The following is an 18,194-nucleotide window of genomic DNA, read 5'->3' on the forward strand; positions in this document are numbered from 1 at the left end:
TCGAGAGCATGTTGTTTATTAATAAGACATTATTAATAAAGAAGCAGTCTCATGCACAGAGAAGACATATAGCTACTGTAGATTGAAGATCACCGCTCCTGCACTTCTCCCCGCAAGTATCACTTTGATTTTGAATTATGGGTCTTCGTTCCACACTTTTACTTCCAGCGGCCACCCACTTTGCCTTTGCCATGCACCTTTTTACTGCAACGAAAAGAAGAAAGTTTGATGCAAAAAAAACTGTTGAAAAAAAACCTGCCTGCCCACCACACGTGTTTGTGTTGAAAAAAAAAAAATACAAAGTACTCACAATTTTTGAGCATGTTGGATTCTGTTGAGCAGTACAATAATCTGTACAAAGCAAGTGAAGAGAAGGTTGTGATCATAAAAAGAAAAATGATGATATTTTAATACAGATAAAGCAAGATGTAAGCCCATAATTTGCTGAATGGACCAAAGAATGTCAGTCATATTTTGATAAGACACTTGGGCAACAGTTTTAAATTGTTGAAAATGAGCATGTCATCTCCTGTAATATTGTGCAGTTTAATTTCTAGGGCTGTCCCAATACCGTTTTAATTTTGATACAAAGCTGATATTGCAGCCTAGAGCGGTCCAACCAATACCGGACCGCATGGGCGGCACCCGAAATAATGATATCTGGAAATAATTTAGTTTACCCTTTAACACTTCATTCATTTGTGCTTTGTTTGGTTTGATCTTTGTTTTTTGGCGCCGCCTCTGGCCGCTGTTGATATTACATTTTGTTGTCGTGAAGGACGCCGAGGCTTCTGTTGGAAGCGGTCATTGTCGGTAAAAAGTTAAAAAAAAAAAACTATATGCACAGCATTTGCATGGACAACACTCATGGCGTGGACCGATATAGTGTCTTCTTTTTTTTTTCCGATATGGGGACAGCCTTTGTAGTTTCACGCATCGTAAAATGCTGTTTATTGACCACCTGCTCACCTCATATTTCTGGTGCTTCATATGTTCCATATGGTCAAATTTTTCAGACTCCAGCTGGTAGATCCAGTTCCACAGCTCCTGGGCTCGTTGTCTGTTGGGAACATTCAAAGGAAAAGCGTTTTGATTTGGTAGTCTGCCGTCTGTGCGGCCGGTGTAAACAACGGCGTTCAATCAGGTCTAGTCTACTAAATAAATCCAGAGTTTGTTTTTAAATCAACAAAACTCTATATTTTAAGGTTTTTGAAGTTTAATTTGAAGTTGAATATTTAATTCAATCATAATTATATTCTTTCAAACTCTTGATTCATCTCGGTATTGATCCAAACAGTCACTTAACGTAATTAAGAGGTATTTTTTCCCGTTCTTCGGATAGTGCTTTCCGTAAATCATCTTTATTCTTGATTTTTGATTGAAAAGTTTGTCTGACTCATCTGATTGTTTTGTTGGCATTCCCTTTAGGGCAGCTCCATCTGGTGGATGAATAACGCAACCCCAGCCACTGCTGTAGCTTCTATTCTATGCGCCTTATAATGCGGTGCGCCTTATATATGAAAACAGGTTTAAAATAGGCCATTCGTCGAAGGTGCACCGTAAAGTACGAAAAATACACATGCGATTAAAGTAAATGGCGATTTACTGGCGCCATACTGATGAATACATCAAAGTGAACGATCACCTGAGGGAATCCTCTCTCATACTCTCGATGCCAAGCGGTTGACGCCTGTCGGCCAGGGTCTTCTTCTTGACCTCTCTGCCGGTCATACGCTTGCCCCTCCTTAATTCAGCCTAGAATAGACACGTACGCGTGGAAATATCCGCGTCTCGCCTTGTTTCCTCAGCATCGGCGACGGTAACGATACCTTAGCCAGGAAGCCTCCAAAGTTGGCCCCCATGCCAGAGAGCACTTTCTTCTTCTTGGCTTCGTCATCAGCCTTTTTTTTGGCTTCTTCTTCCTCTTTCCTCTGACGCTCTTCCTGGCAGATCATTGCGATAATAACACAATGACATGCGTATTTTGAATTTATAACCGATTGACGAGCACCACTGATCACCACGCGGGCGCCATCAAGTGAAGTTTAACAGGTTTTAGTCTAAATTGGGTCTGTTTTGATCCAATAAGCTTTTACTTTATATTAATTTCATAATTCTGCGTGTGAATGTTTTACCGCAATCTTGTTCTGTCTGTCCTTCTCTTTCTCTGCTCGGACTCTTTGGATTTCTGCACGCTCTGACCGACGGCGTTCCTGATGAAAGGGAAGAAAAACAATCATTCCGAATGTCATTATTATTAAAGACATGAATAGTCAAGTTTTTGGAGCTTTTAACCATGTTCCGATGTTGATTTCTCACCCTAAGCACTCCCAAAGTATTGTTTTCCTTCATTGTTGCATTTCTAAGCATTCCTTGTTTATTCTGCGCTCTCACAACGGCCCCATCATGCAGCTGAAGAAAACGACTTAAAAGTTTGTTTATGACCGACAGCGCAAGAGAAAATACACTCCAACCTCATCCTCGTCTTTTAGTTTTGTTTCGGAGATGAGGAGGAGAGATTTTGCACTGGGTCGGTCAAGTAAACAGCAACATTTCATTTATTAGCGACGATGTTTTATGGGGAAATGCTGCGTTGGCCAAAACGTGTGCTTGGGAGCACACAGTGGGACAATTAATTTTTCAATGAAACTGTAGCCCTGACAGATAACACACTGTATATACAAACACAAAAACACGGTCCCAAAAATAAAGACAGTGAACCCCAAAACAAATCTAGCCTCTTCTAAATTCTTTAGGAAGAAAAAAATATTATTATTATTAGTAGAATGTGATATTCAAAAACTCATAAAGGACATTTTTAGCTGAACCAAGGTTAGCGTCTCTTACAATTCGTTCCTTGAGCCCAATAAGTTCCTCTTCGTCCTTCTTCCTTTGTTCAAAGTGGACGTCGATCAGTGTGTGCAGCTCCAGCATGTCTTTTTCCATTCGCTTTCTGTGGATGTCCTGATGGAACACCTGGCTTTAAAGTTTCTTACGAGTAGTTGAGTTACATGTTTGTTAAGTTTGAAAGTAAAACTAAATCCAACAACTTTTTCCACCAGTTTTCCACATAATATTGTTTTTTTTCTCATAAAATTATGGTTGGGATGAATGATAAAAGTTACACAAGGTCGTCTTACATCAAAATCAACTCGATCTCCTTCAGGAATCTTTGGTGGGGCAATCTGAGGCACCAGCGGTCTAAAGGTAAAGAGAAAGCACAAAGGTTCAATCCATTTTAAGAAATGATGTTTGTTTGTTATGCTTTCAGACTTAGCTGATACAGTAGCACAAAAAATATAATATATTTCTTGAAAATGAAAAAAAAGAGACTCAAGTTAGCTCTTCACTGGGTTTCGTCCATCTGAATTTAGCTAGTATTTGTCCAACTTAAAATATACGTACTATCACAGGCATAAAATTATGGTATGGCACCTAGGTGCTGAATCTGATACAGGTCAACGACAGGATGTATTTTTAATATACACTACTCAAAGAAATGATACTTTGGCCAAAAATGGAGATATTTGTAAACCTACTTTGGTTTGGGACGTTCCTCCTCTGTTGAAAAGAGGGAGAGGAAAAGAACATTATCCATAGAAGTGGTGAGTAATAATGGATGAAACTTGCACAAAACACAGAAAAGAAAATATGCGCCTTATTTCAAATATGAATAAGAGCAATACTGAAAAAAAAAAACTGAGCCGCCCTTTATCGTATGTACCAACTCAAAATTGCAAAATTGCTCTTTCATCAAGCGCCACCTAATTGCCTCTTAGTTGTCTACAACGAGGCTACGTGGCTCATTTTTTTCGGTGGACTTGGATGCATTATGAAAAGGAAAATACGGCTTGACTTGTCTGTTCGAGACAAAAATGTGAAAATGTCGACTTTTAAGCGAGGTTAGGGTTAGAGCAAGGATGGTATCCATCCTTTTGCAATAATACTTTGCAATAATAGAAAATCCAGAGTTGATAACAGTTGAGAACCAGTGGTCACATTTGACGCATTTTACTGAATGTATATGACAAAAATGTTAACGCAGGAAGATCCCACAGAAATGACTTAAAACTGAGATAAGCAAAAGTTCAAAAAGTTCAAAAAGATATTGCTTTTGAATGGTGGCTACATTGAGTTATTTCAAGAAAAGAATCATGTAATTTATGTAAATGTTCAACCAAGGTGTGTTCCGTAATTAACATAAGAGCTGGCCAAACCTTACCCGTTTCATCCTCGTACACCTGCTGCTCTTGCTCCTCTTCTTCCTCGTACTCATGCTGCAGCTCATATGCCTCCTCCTCCTCCTCTTCTTGCTCTTGTGGCTGCTCCTCTTCCTCCTCTACTTCTGCCAAGGAAAGATGGATCGCATATTTACTTTAAAGCTTTTGATTCTCATGTTTTGCAGAGACTCATATGAAGCAATCCTCAAATTCTTACCCTCCTCGGCCTGGTCCCTGGAAAAAGATCAGAGAACAAAAAATGAAGAATATACAATAATATGCATTCATGGCTGTTATTGGTTTCCATAAAAGAATAAGTGAATGGATACTCACTCGTACTCCTCTTCAATGTCAGACATGGCTGCAAGACACACAAAGTCGGGAATAAAGCAAAAGGCAGACTAAAAAAAATAAAAGTGATATGCTTCACTCCTTGCACTCTCCGGGGAGACGGCATGCCTCCTGCAGCAGTAAAAAGAAAAGCTGGAACCTCGACCTAATCACAGGTACAACGACCTAATCGCAGGCACGCCAACCTAATCGCAGGCACCGTGACCTAATCACAGGATGGAACAGTACACATTAGCACAGTGTTCCATGTTCCTGGGAAAGAAGATACCAGTGATTCCATGGACTGATAGTGTATGGGCGCCACCTACATCCCCCACTATCAGAAGCAGTTTACTTTCCTGGCATAATGTCTCCCCTAACCTTTACACCAAGTGCTTTTGTAACTAGGGCAAACCCTAATGAAAAAAAGAGGGGCTTACGACCGCTTACGATATTGTATTTATCGTGCGTTTTAGTCCTTAATTCAAACTTCAATTCGTTAGCCATGGCTCCAAAAATTGCAGGTGTTATTAAAGGGAGAAGTAAGAAGATGATTAGTATGGAAATGAAGCTGGAGATAATCAAGAAATACGCGCTGGGGAATAGCTAGCTTAAGTCACGTCACTCCAAAGGTAAATAAAATTTCATTTTCCCTTTTATATTTTTATTTAATATACATGTATATTATATATATATATATATATATATATATATATATATATATATATAAGTAGTACTTACTATACTATTTTGTTACTAATTTTTAATATGTATGTAACATTTGGATGATGGGTTTTGCACGCATAAACTAACTATCATAGGTTTCTATTGGCCACCAAACGACGATTTCGCTCCGTAACGGATGAATTTGGCGTGGCGGGGGTCCACTGCATGTGTGAGAGCTGTATCGCACAAGGCCACAACTCCAATTTTCCTAGTCATAAATCACTTTAAATACACAGGGAGATAATGCCCAGATGGGTCCAGCTATAAACTATTCCCGAGCTGCCATATCTGTCGCATAAAACAATGCGGAGACACAGACGGCGCGTGCTGACACCTTCCTGGCAAAAGATGCTTGAGAACTGATGGAAGAACAGCAGGTGAGAATGCCACGAAGGTTAAACAAAGAGAGCTAGAGTTTCTCCCCCGTTCTTTAGACATTGCTCATACTTTGCCGTCAAATACACTCTTTACAAAAAAATGCAAATCTTTATCTCTTGAAAGCCCGCAAAATGGAAATAAAGCGTCAAAAACATTTCCGATTCCAGCACTTCCGTCGCCGTAACTCGTCAAAAGTTTGACGAGCTGTTTTCGCGAAGCTAAAAGTAGAAAGGGAGCGGCGGGCTGAATCAAGCGGAGGATTTAGGGCGCGTCAGGATCCGGCAGGCAAAAAGCGTCGGTCTTACGTGGGATCATTTTTAGTCAAGAACAGTATGTGTCTTCTAAAAATGACCCGCAATTGTTTTTGTCGTCAAAAAGAATGCTGCGTTAATGATAAGACAAGCTTCCAAGTACTATTGCGCGTATTGTGTGATGAAAGAATTGTGAGCTTTTCAAAAATGACATCATAAACGGACAAATGATTATTATACTGAAATTTTTTTTAAAGGTCACACGATAACATTCAGGGTTTGAATCCCAGCTGTGGCCTTTCTTAAAGGGACAGTGTGTAAGATTTAGAGCGTTTTTCATTGCGGCCAGCAGGAGGTGCTGCAGGTGCTGCATTTACCATTGTCCGTAGTAGCTATAACAAACATGGCTGCCTCCGGAGAAGTGCCGCCCCCCATGTAATACAATTTCATGATAACTAGACCGACGATTATATTTAAAACACACCGTTGGTCGTTAAGAACACATTCATTCGCAAGTTTTTAATAAGTTCTTAATAAAAAAAACGTCTAAATCGTACGCACAGTCTCTTTAAAACATACTGTTGGTCGTTAAGAACATATTTATTAGCAAGTTTTTTTTATTTATAATTTATTCATTTTTTATGGAAAAATGATCTAAATATTACACATTGTCCCTTTAAAAATATTAAATGTCTGTAATATTGAAATTTAAAAGAAAATATGCGCCTTATTGCGACATGAAACGTTTAATCTGCCATATACTTACTGTACATTAAATACTCATTATTTTTACTTAAAATATTACAACAATAGTGAATGACCATTTCAGGATGATCCTGAAAAGTAGTTTAGTGATTTACTGCAAACAGGCAGAGATTCTTTGTCGCTGTCAGACATTTAACAGCTCACAGAGAAATGAGAAAAGGGTGTTAAGTAGTAAACGCTAAGTGTTGAGTCCAATGGCATTTCCAGCAACTCCAAAAATGTAAATGACAGAAATTGAAAGTACAAAACTGTGTCAAATTCTAGAATTTTATCATATCGTAACTTTTTACCATCCGTTTTTTTTGTGACATAATCAGATATGCATCAACATCTTCAGTATACGCTGCATAGGCCACTAAAAACACGTGAACTAACGATAAATAAACAAAGATCTATCCGTGTAAATAAGTTATCAAAAATACAAATGAGTAAAACGAACAGACCTGTACGAAGATGTGGGATCAGCTGACGCACACACACAAGCAAGACTGTGAAAACTGTTCAAAGATGAGGAGTTTTATAGCAATGGGAAAACAATGTGTGTGTGTGTGTGTGTGTGTGTGTGTACGGATGACTAGGTACACATGCATTCAACGACTATGATGGAGCGTTTGAACGTACGATTCAAAAATAGCAGCGAGCGCGTGTGCAAATCTGCAGGTGCGCGCGTGCACGGTCAGGGCCGACGGCCATGGGCGGATTAGGCGGCTGCAAAATGAGTACCCCGCGGGATTAAGGGGAACGGCGGACTGACCTCACAGGACAAATGGAGGCTCGCCGCACAGGACAGGTGGAGCGGGGACGACTAAATGAGAGAGAGACAGTGAATCAGGAGACAAAGCTGGCAGAGAGGCATTGGCGCAGGGCGGAAGGGCTATTTATACATATCATTTTGGTTGTTCTAGCAATGCTACGATCTATTCACGCTACGAGGACCGTTTATAAAATGAGAGACACTCAGAGCGCTGTACATCAAACTTCAAGTGCTTCATGGAGTCTTGTATTTGTCCAGCTGTTTTGTTAGCGTCTTCTGAGTTCCCGAGCAGGGGTATCACACATACGGCGCGCGCCAAAGACGATTTATGAAGCATTAAATGAATAGGACCATTAGTCCACGTTCTATGATATCCTATTTTCCACACTATGAGGCGCACCTTCAGCGAATGGCCCATTTTAAACTGTTTTCATATATAAGGCGCACCGCATTATAAGGCGCATAGAATAGAAACTACAGTGATGCCTGGGCTTGCATTATGGATCCACTAGATGGAGCTGCGCTAAAGAGAATGTCAACAAAACAATCAAACACGTCAGACAAACTTTATTAATAGAATTTAAATAAATTGAATGCAATATTATTTTTTTTAATCAAATTGCAACCAAAAACAAATACAATGTTGGGTTGATTTAAAAACTGCTTCTGGCTTTCTTTTATAATATTGCGCTTTCATTTGCAAAAATTTGCTGACATAGAAATTGTTTCAGGATTGGAGCATATGCGTATAGCATGTTAAAATTTCAAACAGGGTGTTGTGAAAAATGTAATTGCAAAAAACACAAAACGGAAATGCAGGTCAATTTGTAATAACTTACTTGGTAATGAAGTTATTTCATATTTTCGTCCAGCAACAAAGAAAACCTTATAAGGCGCACCGGATTATAAAACGCACTGTCAGCTTTTGAGAAAATTGAATACTTTTTGGTGCGCCTTATAGTGCGTAAAATATGGTAGTATGACTGCCATTCTATGTGTAAAATGATTTACTCAGTCATGGTTCTGTTTGATCACTTTTTTATTGAAAGAAAAATGGGATTAACTGTTAAAAAGTCGACCCCCGCGGGTTTCCTCGTGCCTGACAACGCTGAGCGTTACAAAACACGAAAAAATCGTATTTTTCCAAGCAATGCCAAGATCAGAACTTCAACTTACATGACTTCTTCTTTGTGAGTTTTTTTTTTACGTCTTCTGTTACGTATCTCATTAAGTGGGTCCGAAAGGTCCAGAATAAGATTCGCTTCAAATCTTTGCAGTTCACTGCAGCCATTTCGGAAAAAAAAATATACACAAAGCCATGCAGAATCAAACAACGTTTAGATCATTGGTGGAAAAAAAAATACATTCTACTTACGAGCAACGTCATTTTGCAAGTACTCTTCCAAATTGCAATTGACCGATTTTCTTGATTCGGTGTTCGTTTTGGATTAACTCTAAAGCCTGAATGACTTCCATTAATCCCTCACACGGATCAAAACATTTGTTAGCAGATCTCGAATGAATGATTGTAACCAAAACTAAGATTCAATTAAGATAAACAGAAGGTGTTATATTGCTACATAATCCACAAACGTTTTGGTTGAGCCGATAATTAATTAGCACCTGAAACGGAGCCAGGGAAGATTAAGGAAGAGACCGAGTTGAATTGCGTGTTTAGACACGCTCTCAAAGAGGTGTGAGAAGCATGGGGGGGCAAAGGGGGGGGACAGATGCCCAGCAACGGTATGAATATGAGGGAAGGGGGGGCAAAAGAACAGTGACCAGATCCTAAAATAGCCCATTGGCTTTTTCCATTAAGAGCAGGGTAGGGTTCTAAGTGTCGACATTATAGTAAAAAAGTAAAAAAGTCACCTGACTAGACTAGGTTCTAAAAATGAATGTGGACATATTAAAAAATAAAGCAAGAATGAAATACAATTTCTCTCCTATTTCATGCTGAAGACTTTAATGGATTATATTTATTTACATTCATTTTGATTTCCAAGTATATTTATTGAGGCAATTTTGCTCCCCCCAACGTATGTCTGGTAAGAAATCAGAATTGAAGCTTCACTCACTTGGTGGGGCCTGACCACCATTTTCACAGCGTCTAAATAAATAAATAAATGGCAATTACGTGTTGTTCCGTTATGACACCACAGGCATGGTGATTGTGAGGATCTAAAAGACACAAAACGACAAAATCAATCAACAGTGATATTGACCTGTATCATGTGTGTATTGTATTCATTTTTTAGAGGGGTCGCATTTGTTTATTCGAAACATCAAGCGTGTCCTTTCAGCACTAATGTTTTTGAATAAAGAAATGAATGGTAGCACAATCGTCATTGGCGGAAATGGCGTGAGTTTAGCTGTCCGTACCTGAGTGCTGCCGTTGTACTGCGCCGCGCTCGAATCCTGATCGACGAGGAAGGGATGGAAGATGTCAAGGAAATAGAGCGAGGGTCGAGCGGTCAGCACCAGGCGGTCTTCGCCGATGTCAAGGACCAGCGAGCGTGATGAGACCTGCAGAAGTGACACATTGAAGCCGATACTTTATTAGCTTTTACGCTGTATTTGCGCTGAGAACTGATATGACCTCATTTAAAGGGGTGGAAAAGCAGCATTATTTAAAAAAAAAAAGTTCAAAAATACTTGACAATATTCTCTTGTGAGGGGTTAGGGGTTATGATATGATTCACATGATAATACGGTATGAGGTATTGGTACAGTTGATGCAAAATGTTTTGCAGGTTTGTATTTTTGTATTGCACCTGTTGTAGAGCATTTATCTTGGATAATGGTGGAAGTGTGACTTGAGAAAATCCTTATCCTTAAAGTTATTTCAAAACCGTAATGCATTATTTATTACTGTCCTCGCAAAATCATTACATTTTTATAGTTTAATATTTTGAACAAATATGAGCGTGTTCCTTACCACACCGGGCAACTTGATTTCTGCGATGAGGTACTCAGGGACACCAGAGGGAGGCTCCAAAAACAAGGTGAACTCCGGTCTGGGGAGTAAGATGAGGAGGATAGTTGACACATAGAGTGGGAACGCAAATATGATAGTAAGGGAAAAACAACTTTTTGACCCAATACAAAACAAGAAGTTATCATATTTGACCCTAAAATGAAGGGTGCATCCTATATTTAGGGAATTACGGGTGCAATTTGAGAATATGCTTACCTTTTGGCTTCTGAAGTGACGTTTTCCCTGGAGAACAAAAAGGGGTAAAAGCACGAAATCTGTGAGTGAAATCACTTACTGAGCTGATAAATTTTCAGTTTTTTATGTTGTGTCAGCTTTCCTGCAGAAAGGATGTGCATTTATTATGACGACAAAATGCGTTTTGTTCAAAAATGTGCTTTGTACTAGCCTGTTGCCAAATCAAATCAAGAACTTTAGAAGACTGTTGGATTCTGTTTGAATTTTGTCTTGTTTTACAGTGTCAGTAGGGTAGAATAATGTGTTATGTGTGCCAATTTATTTTAGTTTGACTACTTTCTGGGGACTAAATATGAATTGAATTCTTCATTGAGACGTACGGAGGTTGCAACTCTTGAATGACAGGCTTGCTTTTTGTTCGAATGTTCTGCTCGCTGACGGACCCCAAGAACTTTCTGTTCTTCAGCACCTTCCATTCTGGGAGGAAAAGACAAAAAAAATTCAATATTAATCATGCAACTTAACAACGACTTAGAACGCCAAAATGAAGAAGAGGCGCACACATACCTCGACTTAGTTCGAGGTTGTATTTGTTCTCTAAACCTTCCATAGAGACCATAATAACAAACTGCTGGAACAAGGGTTCCTTCTGCAAGACACACACAGGCAATAGCAGCATGTGCATCATAGAAACATAGAAACCGGCTTGCTGGTGCCTATCCCAGCAGTCATCGAGCGGGAGGCGGGGGACACCTTGAATTGCAAGTCAGGGCAGAATTTTCTTTGAATACATTTTAAATGATCTATACCTCTTTCTGAAAACAAGAGTGCATTATTGCAGGGAGGAATACAAAAACATACCTGACACTTCTGGAAAAACTCCTGATTGATGACTACATCATACGCAGTACAACCCTGAGAGTCTGCCAAGAGAAAAATGATATTCAAGCAATTCACAGCAAAATTATAATTTGATTACGATAGACGATCTTTATACAAGTAGAATTGACAAGTAGTGTAATTATCCAAACGGTGGTAGCAAGGGAAGCAAAATTAGGAAGCAAAAAGAAACAACTGAAATTATGTAGTAGAGCAAGAATGTAACACCGTCTATTATAAGTTATATATATATATATATATATATATATATATATATATATATATATATATATATATATATATATATATATATATATATATAAGTTTTTGGCTGTGTTCAGAATGAAAAAAATCACCTTCAAACTTACTTAAGTTAAATAGGAGTTGGGATGATGTCATTTCAAGTGCCTCTGATTAACTCTTTCAGTGCAATGAATGAGAATAGAATAGAATAGAGAATAGAATAATAGAATAATAAAGAAAAATAGTACTAACAATAACAGATAAAAACATTCTCATAAAATATGTTTTTTATGGAGAGTACAGCTGACACTTTTGACTAACGCTTACCTAATATCATACCTACATGCAGTTCAAAATAAGGAATGGAAGTCAATCTTTCATATGACAGTATCTTTTGCAGGTTTACTTTGCTATTTTGTGATATTATTCATCTTTTTTAAACAAAAGGAAGAAAATAAAAAGAAGAAACAGGCAAAATCAAAACAAAAAAACAGATTTTGGTTACAGTGGGTATTTGGGGGAAGATAACCTCTGGGATACATGTTTAAAAGACTTACTGTTGTCCAATTCAGTATGTGGCTCCCCGAGGCTCATGGGAACTCTGTAGCCACTGGGATCTTCTAATTGAAGCAAGTCCAAAAGTTTCACTTTGGAGATCTCCGGTGGAGGTGGAACCAAATTTGACTGACAGATATTGACAAAGACCTTCTGCTTGCTGGGTTCTGTTACAGTCTTCACACATATTCCTGAGAGGAAGGAAAAACGAACATTTCCCACTTGTATTCCCTAATTTGGAATCACTTCTGTTGTGAAATTACACACCGGGCTGCGGACGAATCACTTTGGAATCTGGATTTGCAGTCTGCATATTTCCTATTGTCTGAACGAAATAAAAATTCCAATCATTTGCAGACCCATCATATGTTCATATATTTCACAAATAAATACAGCAAGATTGAAATTACCTGCGCTAACAGCTGCTGATACAGATCTTCTTGCTGCTGCAATTCCATCTCTGAATTGAGGAGCGTCGAGTCAGTCGTCATGGTTTTAGCTTCAGTTCTGTGGTTCCACGCACAAATCAAATAGATTAGATAAAAGTCACAATTATAAATTTTTCCATTGAATACTTAGGAAATACCGAAAGTATGACTCAGTAAAACGACTCAGTCGCTTCAAAATTTCGCACGTACAGTTTAACAATATCAAAGTTTGATAAAACAGTAAAGGTAAAGTGGGACTGACCTCACGTTGCTACGAATTTGTTTATTTACGTCGCGTTGAACACCGGAAGCATGTTTTTCTTTATTTCCTGCAGATTGGGAAGGTCAGGTGCGTTGCTGCCCTCTACTGGTCAGCTGACTGCAAGCACATTAAAGCAAACCTAACTCCTTTTCCATTTCAAGATTTTCCCCACTTGTTTTTCTTAAAACGTACAAAACCACAAACCATCAGCTCAGCTTTTGGAAAATACTTTGCAGTGTTCTTTTAACAGTTCCTGAAAGTTTGAAATCAATTTCATTTTCCTCAGATGCTGGTTGCTACTGATCTTTGACAGATTCATGTACCAAAACTTTAAACACATTTTTCTCAAGACTAGGGATTTCCAACAAGCACCATTAAGTGTTGAATTAGAACATAATAACTTTTGAGGACTCGTTTTTCAGAGACGTTCACATATTGGATACTGGCGTGAGTTTATTGACACTTAGAAATTCATTGCTTTCCAGCTGACATGCTTCTGCTTGTTTCTGCTCAACGCTCGATCCCCTTGAGATGAAAACATCACCCAGGAATGAAAACAATTGCTTTTTTTTTGTTTGTTTTGGCTCCCGTTATGCCATACTCTCAAAAATGCTGCTAAGGATCACATTGATTTGCTTTTTCTTGATGCTCTCCATATGAGTTGACTTTTTTTTAACACGTGACAGTTTTCCCACTACCGAAAATATACTTCGGATGAAAAATAAACAAAATCCATGCAAGAAGTGTTTTTTTTTTTTTTAATGAAGTCATAGAGTGACTCTTGGTAAAACTTGCAGGCAATCCCAGACTATTTGTTGGTTTGTTACCTTTAAGTGCTAATGTTGGATTAACAAAGAAATTGTATATATATAGGATATTTCCAAGTATCTTAATTAAATGTTGAAAATTGTAATATTTGCAATTCATGTACTGTTATGAAAAGAAGCAGACAAACACTCGTGCTTGACTCCCACAAAATTGAAGCTTATTGATGTGAGGAAATGTCTTTTTTCTTCACCTACACCACTGCTTCTCAATTAAAATTTGACAAGCCCCTCCTAGGACACAGAAGTTTTTTTTGTGCCTCGCCCCCACTGACTACAAATAATATTATTTTCTATTAAAATTGTGTAAGTATACCTAAACCTGTATCCTTTTTAATGTTAACAAAAGAAAAAAGCTAAATAAATTATTTTTTACAGCGTGTATACGGGTTATAGCTTAGTCTAAAACTGAAAAAAAAAAACTAAGTGCATCAAAGTGCCTGAAGTAAAAAAATAAAAAAATAACAAAATCAACAAAAACAAAAACAAAGCCCCCCCCATTTGAGAAACACTGATCACTCATCATTATAACATAGCTCTGTTGTTGCTGTGTGCACATAAACTGCTTAAAGCGAACACACAAAGAAAAACAACAACACTGTTCATATGACACTATCCATATGATCGGACATAACACTGTCCACAACATAACATCTATTAAAATGAAATCCAATACAAGGTAAGTAGAAAATAAATACTTCGAACCTTTCCGAAACACCTCGCACAAAGATAATATTGTTAGTTTTGATTGGCTCAGCCAGAGTTTGTTGTGATCCGTGCAGCGGAACTGTACAGCAGCTTTCTGGGAGCTCTTATCAATGTTTTGAACTTCTCATGAAGCGAGATGATGGAAGTCTCTGTAGCATCCTTTTGCTGTGGTTTGTAAAGCTTGTCAAGTCAGTCGGCTCCACTCTACTGCCTAGGTAACGATGGAGGGACTGGAATGTTCTCCATCTAAGCGAAAAGAGAGGCGAGTAAGTGAGTGATCTTCACAATACTAACCCCTTTTTTTGTTGCAGACAAGTAATCAATCTAGTGACCCGATCGCCTTTTCTATGTTGTATTTAAGACAGGAAAACACATTTTTTTCCCAAAATGTCATGGAGTATTGACTTATGTATGCACAAATCAATATGTGGTATTGTGCGTAAAAACGAAGAACGCAAAAAGAACAAAAAAAGACTCGTAAACAGTGTTGGTTTACTTAACTTTAAAATATATTGGTAGAATGTGGGGCAAAGGCTGAGAATATATCATTTTTTAAAAACATTTTACATCTCTTCTAACTTCATTTGCACATAATGTATGACAATGCTCTATGTTATATAAGTTAAAGGTTTAGAAATCCAGACAGATGAAAGGTCAAATGGTATCTTAGAACAGATTACGTTTTACAAGTCTGAGTGCGTATCCGCTCTTTGAATTTAAGTAATTTATAAAATGACCTGTAATAAATTTGTGCGCGTCAGTACTGACCTCAATACTTACCAGCAAATCAGAATTCGAAGATGGTTTGTCATACTAGAGGGGAACACACAAAAAGTACTACTTTTTTAATCACATAAAAAAATATATGAAAAAAAAAAAATATATATATATATATATATATTTTATATATATATATATATATATATATATATATATATATATATATATATATATATATATATATATATACACTTTTTTTTAAATTAAAATACTCCATACGTAAATACTTGCTTGAGAACCTCATCAGCTTGTCATTCTTATTGACTTACTTGCCACCTCTTGTCTTGATTCATTCGCCGGTGCATGTAGAAGTAAACAGCACATGGCATGACAATGGCAAGCGTTGAAGAAATCACTAAAAACACCTTCAGGGTAACAACATCTGGTGGAAAAAAAAAGACAAACAAGTCATTATTTTTAGTATTTGTTATTCAATAAGACCACACCAGGAAAAAAATGCGTATCTGTATGTCGATGTCATAAAGCTCACCATTGCTTTGACAGGCTATATTCTCGGTATGCTTTTCATTTCCTGCCACCACCAGTGTAATTTTTGGGTTGGATACATGTGATGTTGGTGCAGTCTGAGCAGACCAAACAGATGATGTCAACGTTTGTGGTGTGCTTGTAGGGAGTGCAGTTGCTAGTGACAGAAAAAAAAACCAAAAAATGCAGGTGAAGTTTAAATGGGACGGCATTCAAAGTGTTTGGCGGTAGAATGTGAACAAAAATGAAAAGATGAGCTTAATTTTAAAATATATTCAACAATTGAATACTTTCAAACGGATTGAATCACAAATATTGGTTTGGATACTTTTAAGTCAAGCGTACGTTTTCAATTTTTCAGTGTGGTAAAATTAGCATTTGTGTAAATAAAGGAAAATAAAACTCCATACCAGCTTGCAACCTTTCCTCAAATAATGGGCAAACACTTTCTAAAAAAGATAAGAGAATACAAGATATTACTTAATATGCACAGTTTGAGAAATATACGTATTATATAAGGAGACATCATCATTTAAATGTAAACACATACCATATTCACAGCCTGCCGTGTAAAAAGAAAACATAACAAGACATTACATTTTGAAATTCCATCACATGTTCAATAGATTTAATTCTTAATAAACTTCACAAGATTCCTAAGGCCTTATTTTGGTAGAGCGGCACCCGTGGGATCGGTGTAAAAACACCCGCATCCTCATTTTGGTCCTGATGCAGGTCTTGTCTACCGTATTAGGGGCTCTGTTGCTTCAGTCTAGGTAGAAAATGGCCTTTTGAAGCATTATGAAAAGGAGAAGACGGCTTGACTTGTCTCCTGGTTCTGAGCTTGAAGCCGTAATGGAAGTTGGCAGGTAGGGAGAGAAACAGTGAAGCGCATCCTTCCACGCTCTGATGTCAAAACAGTCGTCACTTAGTTTAAGAACATCCCAAGTAAGATGATCGGCGAAGCATTTTCGAAGACCTCCATTTCAAGCAAATTGGACGGGTACGAAGATGTGCGTCTATTTAAAATTTAAAAGTACCGTAAACACACACCTTGAGTTTCAAAAAATGGGGGTCGCCTTATAAACAAGCTCATATTGAACTCGGAGAAATTGTTTTTTTTTTTTTTTTTTTTTTAGAAAAGCTCGACTAAAAACATTGAAATTGAAGCAATTATCTTAACTAGTTACATTGAAATGTACTCAAGACAAAGAAGAAATGAAAGGAAATAATATTCCAAATATGAGAAAGATTAAATAAATGATACAAACCCTTTACAGTTTTCCCAGAATCCACCACTCTGGCTAACAGGCACATAAAGTGATGAGTATGAACAGTAACAGTAGCATTCGATAAACACTTTTCACTTTCCAGCATGGCCTGAGGAGGAAAAAGAAAAATATTTCGTATGCAAACTTATTCGTATAATCGGCGGTCAAATGGTGAAACGACGCAGCGTGATGCACTCACATCTCTGTGAAAACAGTCATTCAACAAATGACACATCTTGCCCTGCAAACAGTAGCTCTCCAAAGTACACTCTGCTACATCCTTGAAAAAAAAAAAAAAAAAAAAGACAATATCTTAATGCTCATGTGTGTATCTATCCAATCCGATTTCAATTTGTGTCTTACTGTGATGTTGTTGGGGATCACAAGAGAGACCATTTTCACTTCAGTGGCATCTTCCTGCGGGACAATAAGATAGAAAACTTGGGTGACATTTATATGTTTTTAGGTTTCAAATAACGAGATCACGTTTATGCGATTCGCTTTCGAAAAGCCACCGAGTTGTGGGAAAGTTGATTTGATGATTGTGGGAGCCACACTCGTGAAAAATCAACCGATTTTGTTTCTACTATGACATATATTTATTATTCTTGTGCTTTATTTATAACTTTTGGAAAGCAAACTGCTGTAAGCGAATACGGCAGAAGCACGGAGCAAAGAATCAATTTGAAGTTCCTGATTTGGTTTGGAAAAAACACATCTGACTGCACACAACCTTGCTCAGCACATTCACTGTACAGATCTGAAGTAAAATGCAATGTTTAGAAATAAGTATTAAGGATTTTTGTGTTGTTTTGCTTTTTAGATATGATTTGAATGAACAAATCGCTTGCACATAGTTGATAAAAAGAATTCTAGTAACCAACTGGCACATCGCAGGGATCTCACTTTGATCGGTTCTTACCCAGGAAATGCAAGTTCCCCCAATTTTCCCTCAAGACATTATATCAGCAAAACTTTTCAACTGACGGACCGGCGACAAAATGCAAAATGCACACTTCCGCCGTTTTGTACCATTTAAAACAAACTGAATAACTTGAAACCACCATCCAACTCAACTATGAATTAAAACATTTCTAGTCACACAAAATAAAAAACACATGATAAAAAGAAATCCATATAGTCAAAGAAAAACAGAGGAAAC

General features: G+C 37.7%; 3 protein-coding genes across 8 annotated transcripts in view; all 3 read right to left on the reverse strand.

Annotated features, from left to right (window-relative positions):
• On the reverse strand, positions 1-9,529 carry tnnt1 (troponin T type 1 (skeletal, slow)). 5 transcript variants are annotated; one of them, XM_088436851.1, is made up of 14 exons: positions 9,503-9,529; positions 7,425-7,475; positions 4,554-4,581; positions 4,438-4,454; positions 4,223-4,345; positions 3,540-3,561; positions 3,141-3,201; positions 2,848-2,964; positions 2,136-2,213; positions 1,830-1,943; positions 1,646-1,755; positions 970-1,060; positions 311-351; positions 1-204 (listed from the first exon to the last, which is right to left on the reverse strand). In XM_088436851.1, exons 3-14 carry the CDS (start codon positions 4,577-4,579, stop codon positions 159-161), a joined length of 846 nt encoding a protein of 281 aa, XP_088292977.1. In that variant the 5' UTR covers positions 4,580-4,581; positions 7,425-7,475; positions 9,503-9,529; the 3' UTR covers positions 1-158. The 5 variants fall into 5 exon arrangements, with proteins under 5 accessions (XP_088292977.1, XP_088292974.1, XP_088292972.1 ...); XM_088436848.1 differs by lacking the exon at positions 9,503-9,529 and adding an exon at positions 8,601-9,229; XM_088436846.1 differs by lacking the exon at positions 9,503-9,529 and having other exon boundaries at positions 7,425-9,229.
• Positions 7,448-14,639, reverse strand: pih1d1 (PIH1 domain containing 1). Of its 2 annotated transcripts, XR_015868167.1 has the most exons (13): positions 14,493-14,639; positions 12,964-13,080; positions 12,684-12,780; positions 12,541-12,598; positions 12,276-12,464; positions 11,458-11,519; positions 11,164-11,245; positions 10,977-11,073; positions 10,618-10,644; positions 10,363-10,441; positions 9,807-9,950; positions 9,503-9,605; positions 7,448-7,475 (listed from the first exon to the last, which is right to left on the reverse strand). XR_015868167.1 is itself a non-coding variant. In XM_088436845.1 (12 exons), the coding sequence occupies exons 3-12, from the start codon at positions 12,762-12,764 to the stop codon at positions 9,573-9,575; spliced, it is 852 nt and encodes a 283-aa protein (XP_088292971.1). In that variant the 5' UTR covers positions 12,765-12,780; positions 12,964-13,080; positions 14,493-14,639; the 3' UTR covers positions 9,374-9,572. The 2 variants fall into 2 exon arrangements, 1 of the variants encoding a protein (XP_088292971.1); XM_088436845.1 differs by lacking the exon at positions 7,448-7,475 and having other exon boundaries at positions 9,374-9,605.
• LOC148410978 (uncharacterized) overlaps positions 13,397-18,194 on the reverse strand; it is a 9,002-nt gene continuing 4,204 nt past the window's right edge. The window contains exons 5-12 of the mRNA XM_088436877.1: positions 17,396-17,449; positions 17,232-17,312; positions 17,033-17,141; positions 16,172-16,210; positions 15,766-15,918; positions 15,545-15,657; positions 15,276-15,308; positions 13,397-14,741 (exon numbers count right to left, since the gene is read on the reverse strand). Coding sequence (XP_088293003.1) covers positions 14,700-14,741; positions 15,276-15,308; positions 15,545-15,657; positions 15,766-15,918; positions 16,172-16,210; positions 17,033-17,141; positions 17,232-17,312; positions 17,396-17,449 — 624 coding nt within the window. The 3' untranslated portion in view covers positions 13,397-14,699. The remainder of the gene's footprint in view (positions 14,742-15,275; positions 15,309-15,544; positions 15,658-15,765; positions 15,919-16,171; positions 16,211-17,032; positions 17,142-17,231; positions 17,313-17,395; positions 17,450-18,194) is intronic.

This window comes from Hippichthys cyanospilos, chromosome 16, assembly GCF_059441005.1.
Source record: "Hippichthys cyanospilos isolate Australia breed blue-spotted pipefish chromosome 16, RoL_Hcya_1.0, whole genome shotgun sequence".
Taxonomy (NCBI): domain Eukaryota; kingdom Metazoa; phylum Chordata; class Actinopteri; order Syngnathiformes; family Syngnathidae; genus Hippichthys; species Hippichthys cyanospilos.

Bases quoted from the DNA above. Each gene is read 5' to 3' on its own strand.
- tnnt1 (XM_088436851.1), bottom strand. From the start codon at position 4,579: ATGTCTGACATTGAAGAGGAGTACGA. The intron at 2,965-3,140 runs GTAAGACGACCT...GTGTTCCATCAG, and splicing joins GAGATCGAGTTGATTTTGAT to GACATCCACAGAAAGCGAAT. The intron at 352-969 runs GTGAGCAGGTGG...TGCTTTGTACAG, and splicing joins TGAAGCACCAGAAATATGAG to ATTATTGTACTGCTCAACAG.
- pih1d1 (XM_088436845.1), bottom strand. From the start codon at position 12,764: ATGACGACTGACTCGACGCTCCTCAATTCAGAGATGGAATTGCAGCAG. The intron at 11,074-11,163 runs GTATGTGTGCGC...TTTTCCTCCCAG, and splicing joins CAACCTCGAACTAAGTCGAG to AATGGAAGGTGCTGAAGAAC. The intron at 10,645-10,976 runs GTACGTCTCAAT...TTTGTTCTCCAG, and splicing joins ATTCAAGAGTTGCAACCTCC to GGAAAACGTCACTTCAGAAG.